General features: G+C 39.3%; 2 protein-coding genes across 2 annotated transcripts in view; one reads left to right on the top strand and one right to left on the bottom strand.

The window, feature by feature from the left end:
* The window catches only part of LOC134752188 (1-phosphatidylinositol 4,5-bisphosphate phosphodiesterase epsilon-1-like), a 167014-nt gene that overhangs the window by 33906 nt on the left and 113368 nt on the right, over nt 1–19740 (bottom strand). Inside the window, exons 21-22 of the mRNA XM_063687800.1 lie at nt 18697–18821; nt 17546–17693 (exon numbers count right to left, since the gene is read on the bottom strand). Coding sequence (XP_063543870.1) covers nt 17546–17693; nt 18697–18821 — 273 coding nt within the window. The remainder of the gene's footprint in view (nt 1–17545; nt 17694–18696; nt 18822–19740) is intronic.
* LOC134752204 (cleavage stimulation factor subunit 1) lies at nt 448–16937 on the top strand. The gene is made up of 11 exons (XM_063687817.1): nt 448–770; nt 1947–2030; nt 2590–2693; nt 3976–4130; nt 5226–5317; nt 6944–7082; nt 7679–7839; nt 9175–9325; nt 11094–11187; nt 14752–14902; nt 15862–16937. The coding sequence occupies exons 1-11, from the start codon at nt 691–693 to the stop codon at nt 15950–15952; spliced, it is 1302 nt and encodes a 433-aa protein (XP_063543887.1). The 5' UTR covers nt 448–690; the 3' UTR covers nt 15953–16937.

The following is a 19740-nucleotide window of genomic DNA, read 5'->3' as shown; positions in this document are numbered from 1 at the left end:
AACTTTTAATAGTTTCTTTCTGGTAGTTGAAGAGCCAATTACCTTGGATAAATAAACTCTGGCACACCCACTTTGTCGTCTTTGTCAGTAGAAATAGGCGGCAAATTTAAAAAATGTAGGCGCGAAGAGGACCCTATACAAAATTTGAATTTCGCGCCTTTTTTTACTGACAAAGTGGGTGTCATGTCTGAGTACCTATAAAGGTAGTAACACACCATCGTACCGCACCAAGGTCATTGTGCGACGCACCCATAAGTAAAAGCGAAAAAGCGATATCTCTTTCTCGCTCTTACTTATGGGTGCGTCGCACAATGACCTTGGTGCGCTGCGATGGTGTGCTACAGCCTTAACATTGCCAACACCATACGTAGGCGTTGAAAAAGCGCTGGTGCGAATGAGCCTTACTGCGCATGTCCGCAAGTATTGATTATAATTTACCGGCAGAAATCTGCGAAATAGTACGAGTTGGTTTTTACACTAAATCGGCTCTAGTGGTTTCCGAGTTACAGCAAATCGATTGTAATAATCGCACAATCAAGCGGCACCGAAAAACCATAGACCCATAAATCTATCCATAGACATTCAAGTTAATTTTTTACGTTGTTGTCAAACATAAATCTGTTAAATCTAACCTTTACCACCGGTGTAAAATCTGCAATTTTGCAATTATTTTCTAGCTTTAGAGACAAAATGAAGGAAAATAATGGACAAGACATTGATACCAGGAATGTTGTTAAGAACAGGGAGTTGCTTTATCGCATGATCATCAGGTAAATAGTATTTTGTTTGTACCAATTACTTGGCAATTAAACGTCTTTTTTTTACGTCGTTTATACATAAATTCGAGTGTGTTATTGCTTAAAGTGGCCTAATTGTGGTCAGAAATTTTGTTTTTAATTGATTAAAACATATTAATGTTATTTTATTGTGTTTTTTCTTCGTTAAAAACATTGAGGTTATATTTTATTTGTTACATATTTTCTTCATATTTAGCCGAATTTGTACAATTATCAATAAAAATAAAACATAATAAATTCAATTACGCGATTTGATCATATGAATCTATCTATTTCTTGCATACATAAGCTTTTACAGCTTTGCAATATAACATGATTGACTTAAGTAATGTAGGTTACCTACCTAGTTTACATTAGTTTGGAAATTGACCTGACGACATCCACTTTAATACCTACCAATAAAGAGCATAGCTTATCTTAACCCCTCGAGTCCCAAAACTTTGATGTCCCTGGGGGTTATTGGCTTATACATTTTATATGAAAACGAGCACTATCACATCTATGGGACTTCAAGGTAACGTATCTGCCACAGCCGCCTGACTTTAGCCATTGGGTAGAAACTCCTCCTTTTGGGCATTCTCGGCTCCGTTCGGCTCAGCATGCTCCGAGCAATTATTAGGGTTGGCACAACTTGACATCCCTTTGCATGTACGACCAAAGATGACCTGAATTTTGACAACCCAAAATAACTGAAAGGGATAGTGCCATACATAAGAAAGGGGCAGCATGATTCGTCTCCGAATTGCTGTCAAACTTCGGGTTTGTAGGAAGTGTCCTGTCTGTACAGTAGTACTATTACTTATTCTGTGGTTCATGAGTCAAAACTCACTCACTTTTAATTATTTGTCTTAATTGACTTATATATTACTTCGTAAAGACAGGCCTTACGGACACCAGAATGGGGCCAGCACACTAATGCGAGCCAATCGTGCAGTCCAACGCAACTAGTTGCGACCAATCGCGCGCGTGATGCAAACTCATCAACCAATCGCGTTGTGCCATTCCACTGGTGCTCACCAAACGAGAAGCTTTGGTCGGAATTATATTAACGGGCTTATCTTTACTTTTGAAATTATTGTAATAACATAGTTCTTCAGGAGCATTATACATAAATATGATAAGCAATAACATCTGCTCTTTCTTTTTCAGCCAGCTGTACTATGATGGCTTCCAGCCCGTAGCCGCTACATTGGCTGCGGCAGTGCATGCAGACCCATGCCCTCCGAGTGACAGGTATGTACTAGAAATTATTATAAATTGTATGCAACATGACAAATAAATAAGCCCTTAGCTTCTTGAGACACATTATAAAGTGTTTTTTCCCACTGACTGGAAATGAAGTCAACAAAGAGAGTTTTAATCGTAAATTTGAAACTTTTGCGCTCTCCCAGAGAATTTCAATCGTAATTTTGAAACATTTGCACAATCACTTTTCCACTATCCCAGTTGCATCCTAAAATACTCTGGGTCCACTTTTGGACCTCAGGGACCTTTCAACCCAGGGGAAAATTTAATCCTAATTAAGATTTATATAGACCTCACTGGTACAAACCAAGGTATGTTATTTGCAAAAACTAGCGACCCGCCCCGGCTTCGCACGGGTGAAATGCTTATGTATTATACATATAAACCATCCTCATGAATCACTTTATCTGTTAAAAAAAAACCGCATCAAAATCCGTTGCGTAGTTTTATAGATCTAAGCATACATAGGGACACAGACAGCAGGAAGCGACTTTGTTTTATATTATGTAGTGATGAGAGCATATTTATAATATATTCATTGTTCCAGGTTACTGAATGTGATGATGGTTGGTCTCCAGCATGAGCCAGATCGCAAGGACCGTCTGGCTGCCTCCAGCGCAGCGGAGCACTTGCTGGGAACTACAGGCTTCGGTGAGTTAGGATTTTTCAGCGTTACAGGCCTTTCTTGATTATCCTTTTAAGCAATGTTTCATCATCATATCAGCCAGGACATCCACTGCTTGACATAGGCCTCTCCAAAGAGTGCCACAATGACCGGTCTTGTGCCACCCACATCCAGCGGACTCCTGCAACCTTTACCAGGTCATCAGTCCACCTTGTGTCTACCCACGCTGCGCCTTCCGATATGTGGTCGCGACTCGAGAACCTTTCCACCCTAATGGCCATCGGTGTTTAAACATTGTAGTTTAAATAGACATAATTTGTGAAATTGTCATGACAAGAGATCTTTAGCCTGTTCATCCCAACAATGTAAAGGCAAAAATTGCTTGATACAGATGTTGAGCAAAGAAAATAATCATATATATTGACATAGGAAGGAAAACACCACATAGACCGCGGGCCAGGCGAAAATTTCAGTCATCGCCTCCCGGTTGGTACTTCGTCACATGATAGTTTAGATGCATGAATCTAGTACAACTGGATCGGTCATGAGGGGTGGGGGGTAATAACCGAACGGGATAGTCTTATGTGTCTTTCAGTAGGAGTAGCAGAGAAAGCGCTGTTATTGTTTGTCCTTGTCACAGTCTCCCATTTTTCTATTCCCCGCCGTAAATTTTGTATGGTTTATGGTGGGCTACAAATCTACTCGACCAATCATATTGTCGCATTGCGTATGTTTTGTCCCTCACGGGCGCACGCGTATAGCTGATCTATGTAATGCTAGGTCTATGTTTAGATGCTATTATGAATTAAAAAAGTAGTCAGCCGGTTTGTACAGCGGTGGCAAGTCCGTGAGCTGTTGTCCATAGTGTGTACAAAGAGGATATAATAAGATAGAGCGGTATTGTCATAGTAAATTTTGTAACCACTGTAAATTCACTGCCATCTATCGACATACTTTAAAACTAAAAATGAAGATTTATAAAAATACGTTAAAATGTATTTAAATATGGGTAAATGATTTTTTTATCTGCATTAATTATTTTTATATGATTTTGACCCATATTCTTTAACGGATATGCGTTAAAATTATAAATAACAAACGAAACCGTCAACGCCCTCTATACGAGAGTAGGCCAAAGCTAGTGGCGCCGTCTGATCGAGAATCAAATTTTCGTGATTTTCGAGGCACGTTTTTTCCTTAGACTGTATCCATCTATTACGGAGTTATATCTATCTTTGGTGTGTATTTGTAAACTTATCTCCTGCTCACTTGTTTCTGTTTGCTTTCCAAATAATACAAAATAAACAGACTTGGAGTACGAAATGGACGCACCCTCCCTCGCCCCCGAACCAGCAACCTACGAGACGGCCTACGTGACCTCACACAAGATGGCGTGCCGCGCCGGCGCATTCAGCGCGTGCGGGCAGCTAGTGGCTACGGGCAGTGTGGACGCTAGTATCAAGGTTAGTGTGCGAATTTGTCGCTAGATGGCAGTTATCCCACCGAACGTAATGCTACTACGCGCTATTAAGATTTTTCCGCGTTTGTACAAGACAAGTAAGCTCCTTAGAATTGGCTACTGGAGGCGTAGACGCTAATATCAAGGTGGTCGAATTTGTCGCTAGATGGTGCTTAACCCTCCGAGCGCAATGCTACATCGCGCTGATAAGATTATTCCGCGTTTGTTTAAGTAAGCTCGGCACAATCAACATATTATGCAGGGTGCAGTGCAGACCAGGGACCGGACAACCCTTTCCGCGATAAAACCCTTTCAATGGGCGACACTTAAACACGGCTAACACATTGAAAGACTTTCCCTTTTGAACTGCAAGCCCATTCATACCCTTACCTTTGACTAACCCTTACCGAAAAGCTAACCAAAAATAAGGCTAGCTCTTAATAAGGGTTACCCTTTAAGCGCTTTTTATAAAGGTTTCCCTTTGCGTGAAAGAGACAGGATTAGTATATATCTACGGTAGTGTATGAAAAGGAAAGAAAATACGTGCCTAGTCAAAGAACGCCGCCGTCGCCGCCGACGATCGCTCGGATTCGAAGTAATGTGTGCTTTATGAACAAGGTAGACGACTTAAATTAGCATGCTTATATGCTAAAAGGGAAGCCCTTTATAAGGCTAACCCCTATAAGCAATATGCAAGGTGTTGGTGAGCGGATTTGTAAGGGTATTTGGGCTACCGATTACTCAAATGTGGTAGCTTTATATAAGGTTTTTAAAACCAAAACAAAGGGTTTCGTCTGGCAAAGGGTATGGTGAGTTAAGCCTTATGCAATACCCTTATAAAACCCCGATAAGGGATAGCGGGCCGGTCCCTGGTGCAGACACGGGTAGCTAGTTAATGAGTTAATCCACTGGTTAAGCCTACAATAGTTATTACTTGTTTGTCTTTTTAAGAAGTAAAAATATAATTTTTAATAGAGGTTTTTTTATGTTTTATGAATATTATCATGAATAGGGTATTTGACTACCAGTCAAATCAGTTTCTTTTTTCGAGCCGTCAAAACAATTATAAAAAAAATGTTCATATCTGTTTTAATGTCAGATCTTGGACGTGGAACGTATGCTGGCCAAATCGGCGCCGGAAGAAGTGGATCCGGGCAGAGAGCAGCAGGGGCACCCTGTTATTAGGACTCTGTAAGTATCCCAGGAAGCAAAGTGACGTCAGCGACGTCATAATGACGTAATAATGACATAAACGTAATTATGGCGTCATAATGCAGTGTATTCCAGGAAGCAAAGTGACGTCTAGATAAGCACAAAGCAAATTCTACTCAACACTGAGAACTCGGTTTATAGATAGATAGATAGATAAACTGTTTATTTGTTTGCCACAATACACACAAAATATTCAAATACAGAAATGACATAGGTACACAGAACAATCCAGAAAAAAATAAAAATTACAACAACAAATAAGTCACACAGATTTTTACATAATAGAGAAAAAGGAAAAAATACATAATAATACTGTTTTATACAAATAAAAATCCTGTGTGCGTCGCAGCAAAACAAAAAGGTTCTGGCTCAGTATTACGCTTCACCCATTAGGAAAAGCACTGATTTTCTGCCAGGACCTGATCACGATCATTTATGACTCTGGATACAGGCATTATCAGTTATTTAAACTGCCTGCCTGCATTACAAATAATAAATAAATAAATAAATAATTATGGCGTCATAATGCAGTGTATGGCAACGGTCATTTGGACGGAGAAGAAAACAAATGAAGAGGTTTTACGCATGGTAGGAGAGAAGAGGAGTTTGTTGAGAACCATAGAAAATAGAAGAGGAAAGGTGCTTGGACACCTGCTACGACACGACGTATTTATCAAAAACATAATTGAAGGGAGAGTTGAGGCAAGGAGACGGAGGGGGAGAACAAGGAGAACATACATAGATCAAGTAAAGGAAAAACTCAACGTCGTGTCGTATCTGGCTGTCAAGGAGAAGGCAGAGGACCGACACATATGGAAATCGCTCCACCGACAAGAGTGGAATACTATACTCTTAAATATATGATGATGATGATGAATGCAGTGTAACTGCTGTTTGCTGTTAGGGATACCTTTTCTACCCGAAATAAAATCATGCGTCGGTTTTAAATTACTTCTAATAGCTGTGCGCGATGGAGGGTATGCCATCTTGTAGCCTGAATCGGAAACATAGACTGTACATTGACACCTCACGCCAAAGCAAGTGCTACCCTCTACAGTTCACGTACGTTTTCTTGTACACGTGAACCAAAGATAGATATAACTCCGTAATAGATAGATACAGTCTAAGGAAAAAACGTGCCTCGAAAATCAAGAAAATTTGATTCTCGTTCAGAGAGCGCCACTAGTTTTGGCCCACTGTCGTATAGATGGCGTTGACTGTTTCGTTTGTTATTTAACAATTTTAACGCATATCAGTGAAAGAACATGGGTCAAAATCATAAAAATAATTAATGCAAATAAAAAAAATCATTTATCTATATTTAAATACATTTTATCGTATTTTTATAAATCTTAAGTTTTAGTTTTAAAGTGTGTCGACAGATGGGAGTGAATTTACTGGGGTTACAAAAGTTACTATGACAGTACCGCTCTAGTATAAGTTACTCTATGGTCATGTCAGTAGGTCAAAGCTAGTAGCGCCCTCTGAACGAGAATCAAATTTTCTTGATTTTCGAGGCACGTTTTTTCCTTAGACTGTCCATCTATTACGGAGTTATATCTATCTTCGACGTGGTACACGGCCTCAAATATTTCTTATTTACAGATACGATCACACGGACGAGATAACTGCCTTGGACTTCCATCCTCGTGAGCAAATCTTAGTATCGGCCTCTCGTGACTGCTGCATTAAACTGTTCGACATAACCAAGGCGAGCGCGAAGAAAGCATACAAGAGTATCACGGTACGACAAATTATTTGGGGCATTTTCTATGAAAAGGGACCTTATTGTCGATGGCGCTTACGCCGAACAACGTCGCGCGGCATTGTATATATATCGGAGCATCGTTAATAATGGCGTAAGCGCCATCGACAATAAGGTCCCTTTTTATAAAAAATACCACATTTATCTTTGCTGCCTTTTTAGGGTTCCGTACCTAAAGGGTAAAAACGGGACCCTATTACTAAGACTCCGCTGTCTGTCTGTCTATCTGTCTGTCTGTCACCAGGCTGTATCTCATGAACCGTGATAGCTAGACAGTTGAAATTTTCACAGATGATGTATTTCTGTTGCCGCTATAACAACAAATACTAAAAACAGAATAATATAAATATTTAAATGGGGCTCCCATACAACAAACGTGATTTTTTTGCTGTTTTTTTCCGTGTTTCCGTGTTTTTTCTGTTCTTTTGTGCAAAAATAGTTTAATGTTAATAGTGCGATTTCTGAACGATTCAGTATTTGGAATTTCACAATAAGGCGGAATATAGCGAGGTCTACAGCTAAAAGCCACCAGATTTCGATGAACTACGTAAAATACGTTTATTTCTCTTTTCTAGGACGCCGAGCAAGTTCTATGCGTAGCCTTCCATCCCCTCGGCGACCACATCATAGCTTCCACCACCCACCCCGTCATACGTCTGTATGACGTCACAACCAGCCAATGCTTCGTGTGCCCAGTACCGAGCCATCATCATACCAAACAAGTCAATACTATCAAGTAAGTTTTAAAATAAGTAATGGAAAAAAGGATTTAGTAAGTTCGCCATTTTGAATTTCGACGTTTCTGGCCCGATCACGTTGATAATCAATGTTTAAAGATGACGTCATAGCTTCCACCACCCACCCCGTCATACGTCTGTATGACGTCACAACCAGCCAATGCTTCGTGTGCCCAGTACCGAGCCATCATCATACCAAACAAGTCAATACTATCAAGTAAGTTTTAAAATAAGTAATGGAAAAAAGGATTTAGTAAGTTCGCCATTTTGAATTTCGACGTTTCTGGCCCGATCACGTTGATAATCAATGTTTAAAGATGACGTCATAGCTTCCACCACCCACCCCGTTATACGTCTGTATGACGTCACAACTAGCCAATGCTTCGTGTGCCCTGTACCGAGCCATCATCATACCAAACAAGTCAATACTATCAAGTAAGTTTTAAAATATGTAATGGAAAAAAGGATTGAATAAGTTCGCCATTTTGAATTTCGACGTTTCTGGCCCGATCACGTTGATAATCAATGTTTAAAGATGACGTCATAGCTTCCACCACCCACCCCGTCATACGTCTGTATGACGTCACAACCAGCCAATGCTTCGTGTGCCCAGTACCGAGCCATCATCATACCAAACAAGTCAATACTATCAAGTAAGTTTTACAATAATTATCAAGAAAAGGAATGAAAAAGAAAATATTTTAAAATGCAATCCAACATGTAAGAGAGTTATTTGCCTGCGATCGAACAGTATGATTTTGAAAATAATTTTTGTATACAATTTGTATGGTGAAAATTGCGGGTGTCTAAATATTCGAGCGATAAAGAGGCAGATAGCGAATTTTCGGATTCGCGTTTCCCGGAAGGTCCTCTGTATGCAAACCGCCTCGATGCATCAATGTCATATTTTATTATGTCTGAAAACTTGTCAAAAACCTGTTAAAGGTACAGTATGTATAAGTTACTCTATGATAAATTTTTTAACATGCAGATACGTCTGCGAGCGATACTCCAAATTTTATAGTAAAGGAAAAAATGGAAAAAGTTACACTTCCGGCAGGATTTGAACCCGCAACCTCCGCAATCCGTGCGTTGCTCTTAACCAATTGAAGAAAAAAAAGAAAGAAGGTAGCTCAATTGGTTAAGAGCAACGCACGGATTGCGGAGGTTGCGGGTTCAAATCCTGCCGGAAGTGTAACTTTTTCCATTTTTTCCTTTACTATAAAATTTGAAGTTACTCTATGGTTTACTAAAAAGGCTAGTGCTGCACTCTGGTGGCAGAACATTGCAGTCCTATTGGCAGTTTTAACTCTAAAATGTAAATATTTGTGCAGGTTCTCCCCAAACGGCAAATACTTCGCAAGCGGCAGCGCCGACGGCTGTATCAAGCTGTGGGATACAGTCTCGAACCGCTGTTTCAACACATTCGTGAACGCGCACGACGGATACGAAGTATGCTCCGTGGCTTTTACGAGGAACAGCAAGGTATTATCAATTTGTAGTACACGAATCTGTTAAGAGATGGCGCCAACGCCGAGATAGAACGCGCTAACGACGTGCCGACGTATAGATGTAGTGCGTTTGACTTCGTATTTTTCACGGAAACGCACATTATTCTATCTATTTCAGTCAATCTCAGCAGAATAAGTACTGGACATGGGGAAAAGCGTTACATTTTGATATCAGCAAAAAAACGTGCCTCGAAAATCAAGAAAATTTGATTCTCGTTCAGAGGGCGCTACTAGTTTTGGCCTACAGTCGTATAGATGGCGTTGACGGTTTCGTTTGTTATTTAACAATTTTAACGCATATCAGTGAAAGAACATGGGTCAAAATCATAAAAATAATTAATGCAAATAAAAAAAATCATTTATCTATATTTAAATACATTCTATCGTACTTTTATAAATCTTCATTTTTAGTTTTAAAGTGTGTCGACAGATGGCAGTGAATTTACTGGGGTTACAAAATTTACTCTGACAGTACCGCTCTAGTATAAGTTACTCTATGATATCAGTGACTGACGATCCCGTTCCAAAAAAGTCGCCGTGAAAACTGTGAAAAGTCATCGTGACTTTGTCACGCCTGTTACCCGTGTCACTGCATATTTGTGGTAGCGCCTCAGGCGTCATCCGATGTTCGCAACTTCCGAACATTCCCGACTGAGCCCGATTAGAGCCGAGTTACAGTCGCAGCGTCAGTAGCGTTACGCTCCGCGTTCGTCGTGGTTTGAGTGACAGAGACTGCGCTAGGAACAGTAGGAACGTATGTGATTTTGTAACGTGGTTCTGTTGTGAAAAAGTCACAGTGACACCTTTTGACGGCGAGTCGCGGTGACAAGTCACCGTGACGTTATCCCCCATGTCTAATAAGTACTGAGGTTGACAGAAGTAGCATGACAGATACGAACGTTTCCGAGAAAATACGATGGAAAACAATGGGGTTGGCACAAGGGCCTGAGAGAAAGATAGTCTTATTGCGATTCCTATAAGAAGAAAGAGAAAATAGTGCCATGCTTTGTCTTTATCACCGACCGGGCATTTATTCATGGTCGGGTTATGGCATCATAGCAAGGAGGTGATGGCGAAATACCGAAATTTATAAGAGTGAAAGAGAAAAGACATTGGACATGCAAACCGGATAAATAGCATAGGATAGAGCGGTACTGTCATAGTAAATTTTGTAGCCACATTAAATTCACTGCCATCTATCGACACGATTAAAACTAAAAATGAAGATGTATAAAAATACCATAAAATGTATTTATAAGTAAGTAAGTAAATATTCTTTATTGCACCAAAATTATACATTTTACATACATGTAAAACTACAAAGAAATATTTAAAGAAAAAATAGAACCAGGCAACAACAGGCGGTCTTATCGCTAAAAAGCGATCTCTTCCAGACAACCTTTGGGTAGCAGGAAATGTAGAACTCATACAAAAGTCAACAGGTAGTGCAAAGTGTATATATGGATATTTATTTTATTTTATTTGCATTAATTATTTTTATATGATTTTGACCCATGTTCTTTCACTGATATGCGTTAAAATTGTTAAATAACAACGAAACCGTCAACGCCATCTATTCGAGAGTAGGCCAAAGGTAGTGGCGCCATCTGATTGAATTTTCTTGATTTTCGAGGCACGTTTTTCCTTACACTGTATCCATCTACGGAGTTATATCTATTGGTTGTAGTATAGAAAGCTTTACTTTCAAATATCCTTCAAAGTCGTTTATTAATTGGTTACAGTATCTCCTGACTTCTGGCCTGGATTCTTCTATAAAACTATGGGAGCTGTCGAGCAGCAGGTGCCTTATTCAGTACACCGGGGCCGGAACTACTGGTAAGTTAAAAAAAAACCGGCCAAGTGCGAGTCGGACTCACGCACCGAGGGTTCCGTACTTTTTAGTATTTGTTGTTATAGCGGCAACAGAAATACATCATCTGTGAAAATTTCAACTGTCTAGCTATCACGGTTAATGAGATACAGCCTGGTGACAGACGGACAGACGGACAGTGGAGTCTTAGTAATAGGGTCCCGTTTTTACCCTTTGGGTACGGAACCCTAAAAAACAAGATCGTACCACTCCCATCATCATCATCATCATCATATCAGCCCTTAATCGCTCACTGCTGAGCATAGGCCTCTCTTCCAGTACGCCACTTGTCCCGGTCCTGAGCTAATCTCATCCAGAAGTGACCCGCAATCTTCCGGATGTCGTCCACCCAACGAGTCAACGGACGCCAGGGGCTTCTTTCATTCGAAAGCGGCCATCATTCCATTAACATTTTAGTCCACCTGCCTTCACTCCACCAATCCCATAGCATAGAGTAACTTATACTAGAGCGGTACTGTCATAGTAAATTTTGTAACCCCAGTAAATTCACTGCCATCTGTCGACACACTTTAAAACTAAAAATGAAGATTTATAAAATTACGATAGAATGTATTTAAATATAGATAAATGATTTTTTTTATTTGCATTAATTATTTTTATGATTTTGACCCATGTTCTTTCACTGATATGCGTTAAAATTGTTAAATAACAAACGAAACCGTCAACGCCATCTATACGACTGTAGGCCAAAACTAGTAGCGCCCTCTGAACGAGAATCAAATTTTCTTGATTTTCGAGGCACGTTTTTTCCTTAGACTGTAAACATCTATTACGGAGTTATATCTATCTTTGCCCATAGTAAACTATCTTAGGCCTGTGTTGATTTTTGTAGTCGCCATCTATCGTCAAGTAGCGTAATTATCAGTACTGCTACTCGATAGATGTCACTTGTGTCGCGACTGACGAAAAGTGTATTGCTCAACAATTTACAACTAATTATAAGCAAGAGTTGAAAATAGAGTTCCGGTTAATCCGTTTATAATATTAGTTGAAAATCGTTGAGCATTAGACTTTCCGTTCGTCGCGACATCTATTGTCGAGTAGCAGTACTGATAATTCCGCTACTTGACGCTAGATGTCGACTACGAAAATCAATTACTATAATAAATAAATAAATATTATAGGACATTCTTACACAAATTGACTAAGTCCCACGGTAAGCCCAAGGAGGCTTGTGTTATGAGTACTCGGACAACGATATATATAATATATAAGTACTTAAATACATAGAAAACACCCATGACTCAGGAGCAAATATCTGTGCTCATCACACAAATAAATGCCCTTACCGGGATTAGAACCCAGGACCATCGGCTTCATAGGCAGGGTCACTACCCACTAGGCCAGACCGGTCGTCAAACTATGGGATTGGTTCGTTTATTTTCCATAAATGGAATCAATAAATGGAATAAAATCTTAGCAGGTGTTATTTTAAACGTCAAACTTCTATGAAATTATGACGTATAAATAACACTGGCACTGCGTGTGCTGTCAAAATTGTTGCAGACTTCTCTTGGTCTAATCTCTCTTCTCTTCACGTTTCTATTCTCTTCTCTTGGTGTTGTTTTAATAGCATTTTGAACGACTTATATTGACCGGGATATAGACCGTGATTAACCTTTTGTATATTTTTTTGGGTATATTTATTTAGTCACATGCACAAACTTACAGCTAAGATGCCAAAACGCTTATCCGGTAGCGAGATATTAGATATAAAACAATCAGAATTAAACATATTCTATAAAATTAAAACATTAGAACAAAACAAAAACGATCAAATAAGTTCAGGTCAAATCAACAGACATCACACATAAATTAGAATGTCAAACTTAAACACATACAAAAATGTCATTATTCATTCATCATCATTGTTGTTGTGTCATTGTTAACTGTATTGTTGGAATTATATTCGCCGGTAACTTGTTATATATTTTTTCTACTCGTCGAGTATAATCTGTGTATTACAACTTCACATGCAACACCCTTACTCTTTTCGACGTTGGATAGTCTATGGCACTTCCGACTCAAGCATAAGAATTTTATCGATACGGTTTAGTCAATTATAAAAATTTTGAAAATAGAACTTCATACATTTCGAGGAGACTCGATTCAATGCATCTGCTTTGTGATTGGTTGGTCAACAAAAACATTTTTCATCTCTCATGCTCTGAAAGAGGGTCATTGTTGTTCTAAAAGGTGTGCAGAAAATGATACGTGTCTGCACTAGAGCATTTTACGTTCGAAGTACGATTTTTTTAATGTTTTTACGATAAGCAATTGAAATTTGAGTTTAAATGGATTTGTTATACAATTTCCATTCTGATATTTGCCTCTCGATTTCATAAATAACGATACTTTTGCCTGAATTGATAATTGAGAGTACCCTCAAGAAAAACTATAAAAACTTACTCATGTTTTTAAAAAACACATGCATTTTACTTTCCTCGTATTCGAAATGAAAAGTAGAGTGTTTAACTCGGGTGAAAGGCATCATTTCTGCCTCGGACTATTGGCGCTCTCACTGCGTTCGAGCGCCAAAATACCTCGGCAGAAAGGAGTGCCTTTCATCCCTTGGTTAACAATCTACTATTATTTTATGTTGTAGTAAAAACAATTGCTTCATAAGTCAGAAACGCGCATGTGACACCCTTCATATAGCAACATTCATAACCTACGAAAACCGCTTAGTTGCTTGTTAGTCTCCATAGGCTACGGTGGCCAAAATCGAGAAAAAAACTGTCTTAAAATTGAATTTAGCGCGGAGCAGGTACCAGGGCCTAATGAGTTACTCGGAGGTGTTGTTGACCAACCCGCCGGGGGCGCCGGGCCCGGCGGCCGGGGCATCGGTATGAACTGTATGAAGGTATCGCGGGCTGCGGCAGCTCGCGTATCTTAGCTGTATACTTTTGGTTTGTTTACCTATATGATTCTACTAGTTGAAAGTATTATTTTTTTGTACATACATACATACATACATATAATCACGCTTATTTCCCGGAGGGGTAGGCAGAGACCACGGATTTCCACTTGCTACGATCCTGACATACCTCTTTCGCTTCCTTCACTTTCATAACATTCCTCATACACGCTCGCCGGTTTAGGGTGCTCTTGACCTGGCCTTTCTTCAGGATTTTCCCGATCTGATCAGAGAAAGTCCGCCGAGGTCTGCCCCTTCCAACTCCCGTTTCTACCTCTCCCTTATACACTCTCTTTGTTAGCCTCCTTTCACTCATTCTTTCCACGTGTCCAAACCATCTCAACATACCTTTTTTTGTCTCGTAGAAAAAGTATTGTATACAATAGTGATATAATCAAGCTTTTCAATCTCGTACCTTAACTTAAGCAACTCAGCAAGCTTCGTTGCTTAAACACGGTACTCGACTGAAAAGCTCTCTAAATTATCACGATTGTATAAAATACTATTGTGAGCCATTCCAAGTATGCTTTTTTGTAAAAATGCCGTTTTATTTGGTACTTTTTGCAAAGACTAAGTTTGTTTTGGTTTCCAGGCAAGCAAGAACACCACGCGCAAGCCATATTCAACCATACTGAAGACTACGTAATATTCCCCGATGAAGCCACTACATCCTTATGCACTTGGCATTCGAGAAGTGCTTCGAGAGGTCAACTCATGTCGCTGGGGCATAATGGCGCTGTAAGGTAATGCAAAAGTATCACAATGGTAACATAGCGGTCACAAGTGTAATGCGGCGGAAAATCTAGTAGTCTAGTAACGCAGAGGTAACACAAATGTAACGCAATGGAGACTTAGAAGTAACACAGTGGTGAACTTAGGCTCTTGATTGTTCAAAAACTGTTAAGAAATTTGCATTTCAAACACATGTGGGGCAAATAAAATAAATAAATAATAATTTGAATGATAAATAAAACAAAATCAAATTGATTTGCTTTGATTTTGTTTGATATTTTACCGTTAGTAAAATTTGTTCAACCCTCGTGCCTTGAAACCCTCTCGACGCTCAAGATTTCTTTCCCCCCCCCCCCCCCCCCCCAACAACTTTGCCCCCTTGTAAAACAAATAACTATTTGTGACGTATTCAACCAAAAGATACCACATTGTCGGTTGTCGATAAGGTTGATTTGTAATTGAGGCTATATGGAAATAGCGCCTTACTGACAAGCGACAATAAGTACCCTTTTGATTGAAAATGGCCCATTTCATTTCTCATGCTCTGAAAGAGGGTCATTGTTGTTCTAAAAGGTGTGAAGAAAATAATACGTGTCTGCTCTAGAGCATTTTACGTTCGAAGTAAGATTTTTTTTTTTTTACGATAAGAAATTGAAGTTGAGTTTAAATGGATTTGTTAGACAATTTCCATTCTGATATTTGACTCTCCATTCCATAAGAAAGGATACTTTTGCCTAAATTGTTAATTGAAAGTACCCTCAAGAAATACTATAAAAATGTATCTCCTCTCCTCTCGAAATGAAAAGTAGAGTGTTTAACTCGGGTGAGGCATCATTTCAGTCTCGGACTATTGGCGGTTTCACTGCGTTCGAGCGCCAAAATACCTCGGCAGGGGTGCCTTTCATCCCTTGGTTAACAATCTACTATTTCCTTAAAAACGTACCCTCTTAAAATGTAATTTCTGTTTCAGACACATCGTGCACTCGGGCACGGCGCCCGCCTTCCTCACGTGCAGCGACGACTACCGCGCGCGCTTCTGGTTCAGGCGGAACACGCATTAATATCTACACTATACGAATGAGGGCACGCATTAACCTTTTTGACGCCAGTGACGGATATATCCGCATAGGTCCAACGCCGAAGACGGATTAATCCGGCACAGACCGCACGTAGGTCTATGTTGCTCTGTGGTCTGCATAGAGATATAAGTAAGGATTGGTAAGGATCAGACATAGTATGAACATGAACATGTAACCGAGCAACCAGGGGTAAGAGAAAGACATGTTACTGTATTGACAGTTTCATGTATGGCAGCATAATCCTTTTTCTCTTTCACTCTTATAAATTTCGGTATTTCGCCATCGCCTCCTTGCTATGATGCCATAACCCGACTATGAAAAAATGCCCGGTCGGTGAAAGCATGGCACTGTTTTCTCTTTCCTCTTATAGGAAACACAATAAGACTATCTTTCTCTATCAAAGAGTGTCAGGCCCTTGGTAAGGATAATATCAACAACAACTGAACAATTTTCAGCTAATATTATAACCGGATTAACCGGAACTCTATTTGCAACTCCTGCTTGTAATATTAGTTTTAAATTGTTTTAACAGTACATTTTTCGTCAGTTGCGATACTCGTGACATCTGGTGTCGAGTAGTACTGATAAATCCACTACTTGACGATAAATGTCGACTACGAAATAACCCGCGTTTTTGTAAGAAAACTGACGTATGGAGTTAGTACTCTATGCTTACTTTTTTCTCTATGCAGACTACAGAGCAATATGGACCTACGTGCATGTGCATAAAGTTCAATTTCAGTTTTGACACTTCGGTGACGTGGCGTCCGAGTGACAGCTTTTGTGTTTGACACGGCGTCGAAAAGGTTAAACGTAACATAATTAAAACTTTTTAATAATGCATTTATGGCTCTTGTGGTAATTTTGCAAAACCACGGACGTATTGCGTATTTAAATAATTATTTGACTTAGTGATTGTAAGAAATTAGATTTTAAGTTCATTCTCAAAATAAAATTATAGGTGTAATTTTCTGTTTTATTTAAACCTTTTGAACATGGAGACTGAATAAAGGAGCCAAATCTCTATGTATGAAAAGTGTCCATCAAAAAACAGTAATTAGGCGGCGCCACCATACACAGAAATACTACCAAAAACAACCTACGTATTTTGGTCGGGTTATTTGTTGCCTTATATGGTTCATGTTATACTCATGTCCCAGAGCCTAACTAGCGCCACCGGAGAGATTAGGAACTATTATTTAAAGCTTAACGCGGTCACTTTTACAACAATTCTGCCATAAGAGATTGCGATCCTTTCTATACCATCCATACTTTTGAAAACTAGACTTACCTACCTTACATGTCAAAGGAGTCGGCCAAATGGGGCACAATAAAAAAACCGATTGTCGAATGAGTGGCGAAGAGGAAGATACAATAAATACACCTTTTGTGTCAATGTCACGACCTCGCCAGACAGAAAAAGAAAAGGTTTGCCCTTGAGCTTCATTATCCGACACAGAGATGGTTTAAAAAGCTAGGTAAAAAGGTTGCTATTGAGGGGGAGATTTCACAAAAGATCCCGATTGGTCTAAATATATCCGCAAGCGCCTTCGAAACATTAAGATCTAGACTTACCTGGCTATACAACTCGACTGAAGATTCTCCTTTTAGTTGGTGTCCCGTCAAGTAGGTATTGTGACTACTAGCGATGTAATATTGGCTTAGCGGCCCCGACATCTCTTTCGCTTGCTCTCGGCTTTGGTCTTCGTCTTCTGAAGGTTTTCTGTAGACATAAAATTAGAACGATGAATGCTAAAATGAGGCTTACAGTTGCGAAAAAATAAGAAATAAAAACAATATCGAATGTTGCTTTCCTTATGGAAACTTAAAACATGCTTGCAGTAAGAAAGTGAAAGGTAAATTGAGGTTTACGATTTATGACGTATTAAATTGGTAATGTACATCATATATTTTTTTCAGTTTTATCATTCTCTTATTTTAGAAGTTACAGAGGGGGGGGGGGGGGCACATTTTACCACTTTGGAAGTTCAGAGAAAAATGATATTAGAAACCTCAATATCATTTTTGAAGACCTATCCATAGATACCCCACACGTATGGGTTTGATGAAAAAAATATTTTTGAGTTTCAGTTCCAAGTATGGGGAACCCCCAAAATTTATTGGTTTTTTTTTTCTATTTTTGTGTGAAAATCTTAATGCGGTTCACAGAATACATCTACTTACCAAGTTTCAACAGTATAGTTCTTATAGTTTCAGAGAAAAGTGGCTGTGACATACGGACGGACAGACAGACAGACATGACGAATCTATAAGGGTTCCGTTTTTTGCCATTTGGCTACGGAACCCTAAAAACGCCTCTTCTTTGACAGGCGTTTCGGCAGCTATTCCTACCTCTACCTTCCATAGCTATTCCGTTCCATTCAGACAACTTATTAAGAACTGTTTTTTAATATTCAATATTAAAAAATAAACGTGTTATAATGATGAAGAGGTAAGTAATAAAATATGAAATATGTATATTTTTCGTATTCTTACATTAACAGTAGGTTTTTATGTTAATTGCGACGTTTAAAGGAAACTAATATTAACACTCATCAATAAGTTAGTCATGAATTGAATCAAGTATAAATTTAAAAAAATTGGAAAAGTGGAAAGCACTAGTTCGCGAAAACCAACTTTCCGCACGCTAAACAGCTACGTAAAGTAGCACTTTGAGCAACTGTATTAAAAATAAATTTACATAGTCACATTAAATGAACACTTACTGAGCAAAGTTATTCCTCCTCTGTTCTGGAACGAACGCATAGTTATCCTTATCAGTTATGAACCGGACGAAACCCTCGAACGAGAGACAGTTCTCGGCACGTAGCGTGGGATCTGGCTCGTGCCTCTGTGGAGAGAAAACTGTGCTGTTAGAAAAGTCTTAAGGTGGGTTTCCACAGCCCGTTGTTTCACAGATCTGACCGCGCCTCAGATCGTGGGAGCGGTCGCATCCAATGAGGCCTGTGGTCGCCTGTCGTCATCCACTCCCGACGGATAGCCGCACACCTTTAAGCCTTTAAGAGGCGAACTCGTCAACTGGACAGAAACGGCTTTGGACAGAGTAGCATGGCGGTTTTTGGTGTCGGAGGCCAAGATCCACTTCGGGTCGTTGCGCCACAGCAGTAAGTAAGAGTCCCTGGCAAGCTCGGCCGACTTTCACCTTCCCATACAAACGGAGTTTCGTTCTCGTTTTAAAACTACATGTTGGATTGTAATGAAACTTTGCACATACAATGACATTATATCTAGGTCTGTAATTAGGGTCACTATTATTTCCCATATAGTTTTTGGTTTTAAGTCATAATGTAATGTTTGTCCACGTTTTCATTAGTCATAATTTGATTTTTCTCAGAAACGCGTAACTTTCAGGATTGCCATAAAACAAACCTAACCTAACCTATCTATAGGATAACCTGAGGAAAATCCTGAAAAGTTAACGGTTTCAGAATTATGACTAACGATAATATGACAATCATTACATTATGACTTTCAATAATTATGTCAAACAAAGGGACCCCCTCTGTAATTAGCTTATATAGCTCCAGTTTATAAACCAAACGAAATAGAGCAAAAACAAGTTTTGTGTGAAAAACTTAAATTCGCTTTATTTTTTTTAACTATGGAAGCTACATAAACTAATTATAGACATAGAAATACCTTATCCTATTGTAAGTACAAAGTTTCAGAGCAAACTAGCTATTCGTTTTAAAATGAGAGCGTAACTACGTTTGTATTGAGAACCGAGCTTGCCGGACACCCTTAAAAAC

This window comes from Cydia strobilella, chromosome 24 (assembly GCF_947568885.1).
Source record: "Cydia strobilella chromosome 24, ilCydStro3.1, whole genome shotgun sequence".
NCBI lineage: Eukaryota > Metazoa > Arthropoda > Insecta > Lepidoptera > Tortricidae > Cydia > Cydia strobilella.
Note: the sequence above shows the minus strand (reverse complement) of the source record. Positions and strands in the feature narration are given on the sequence as shown.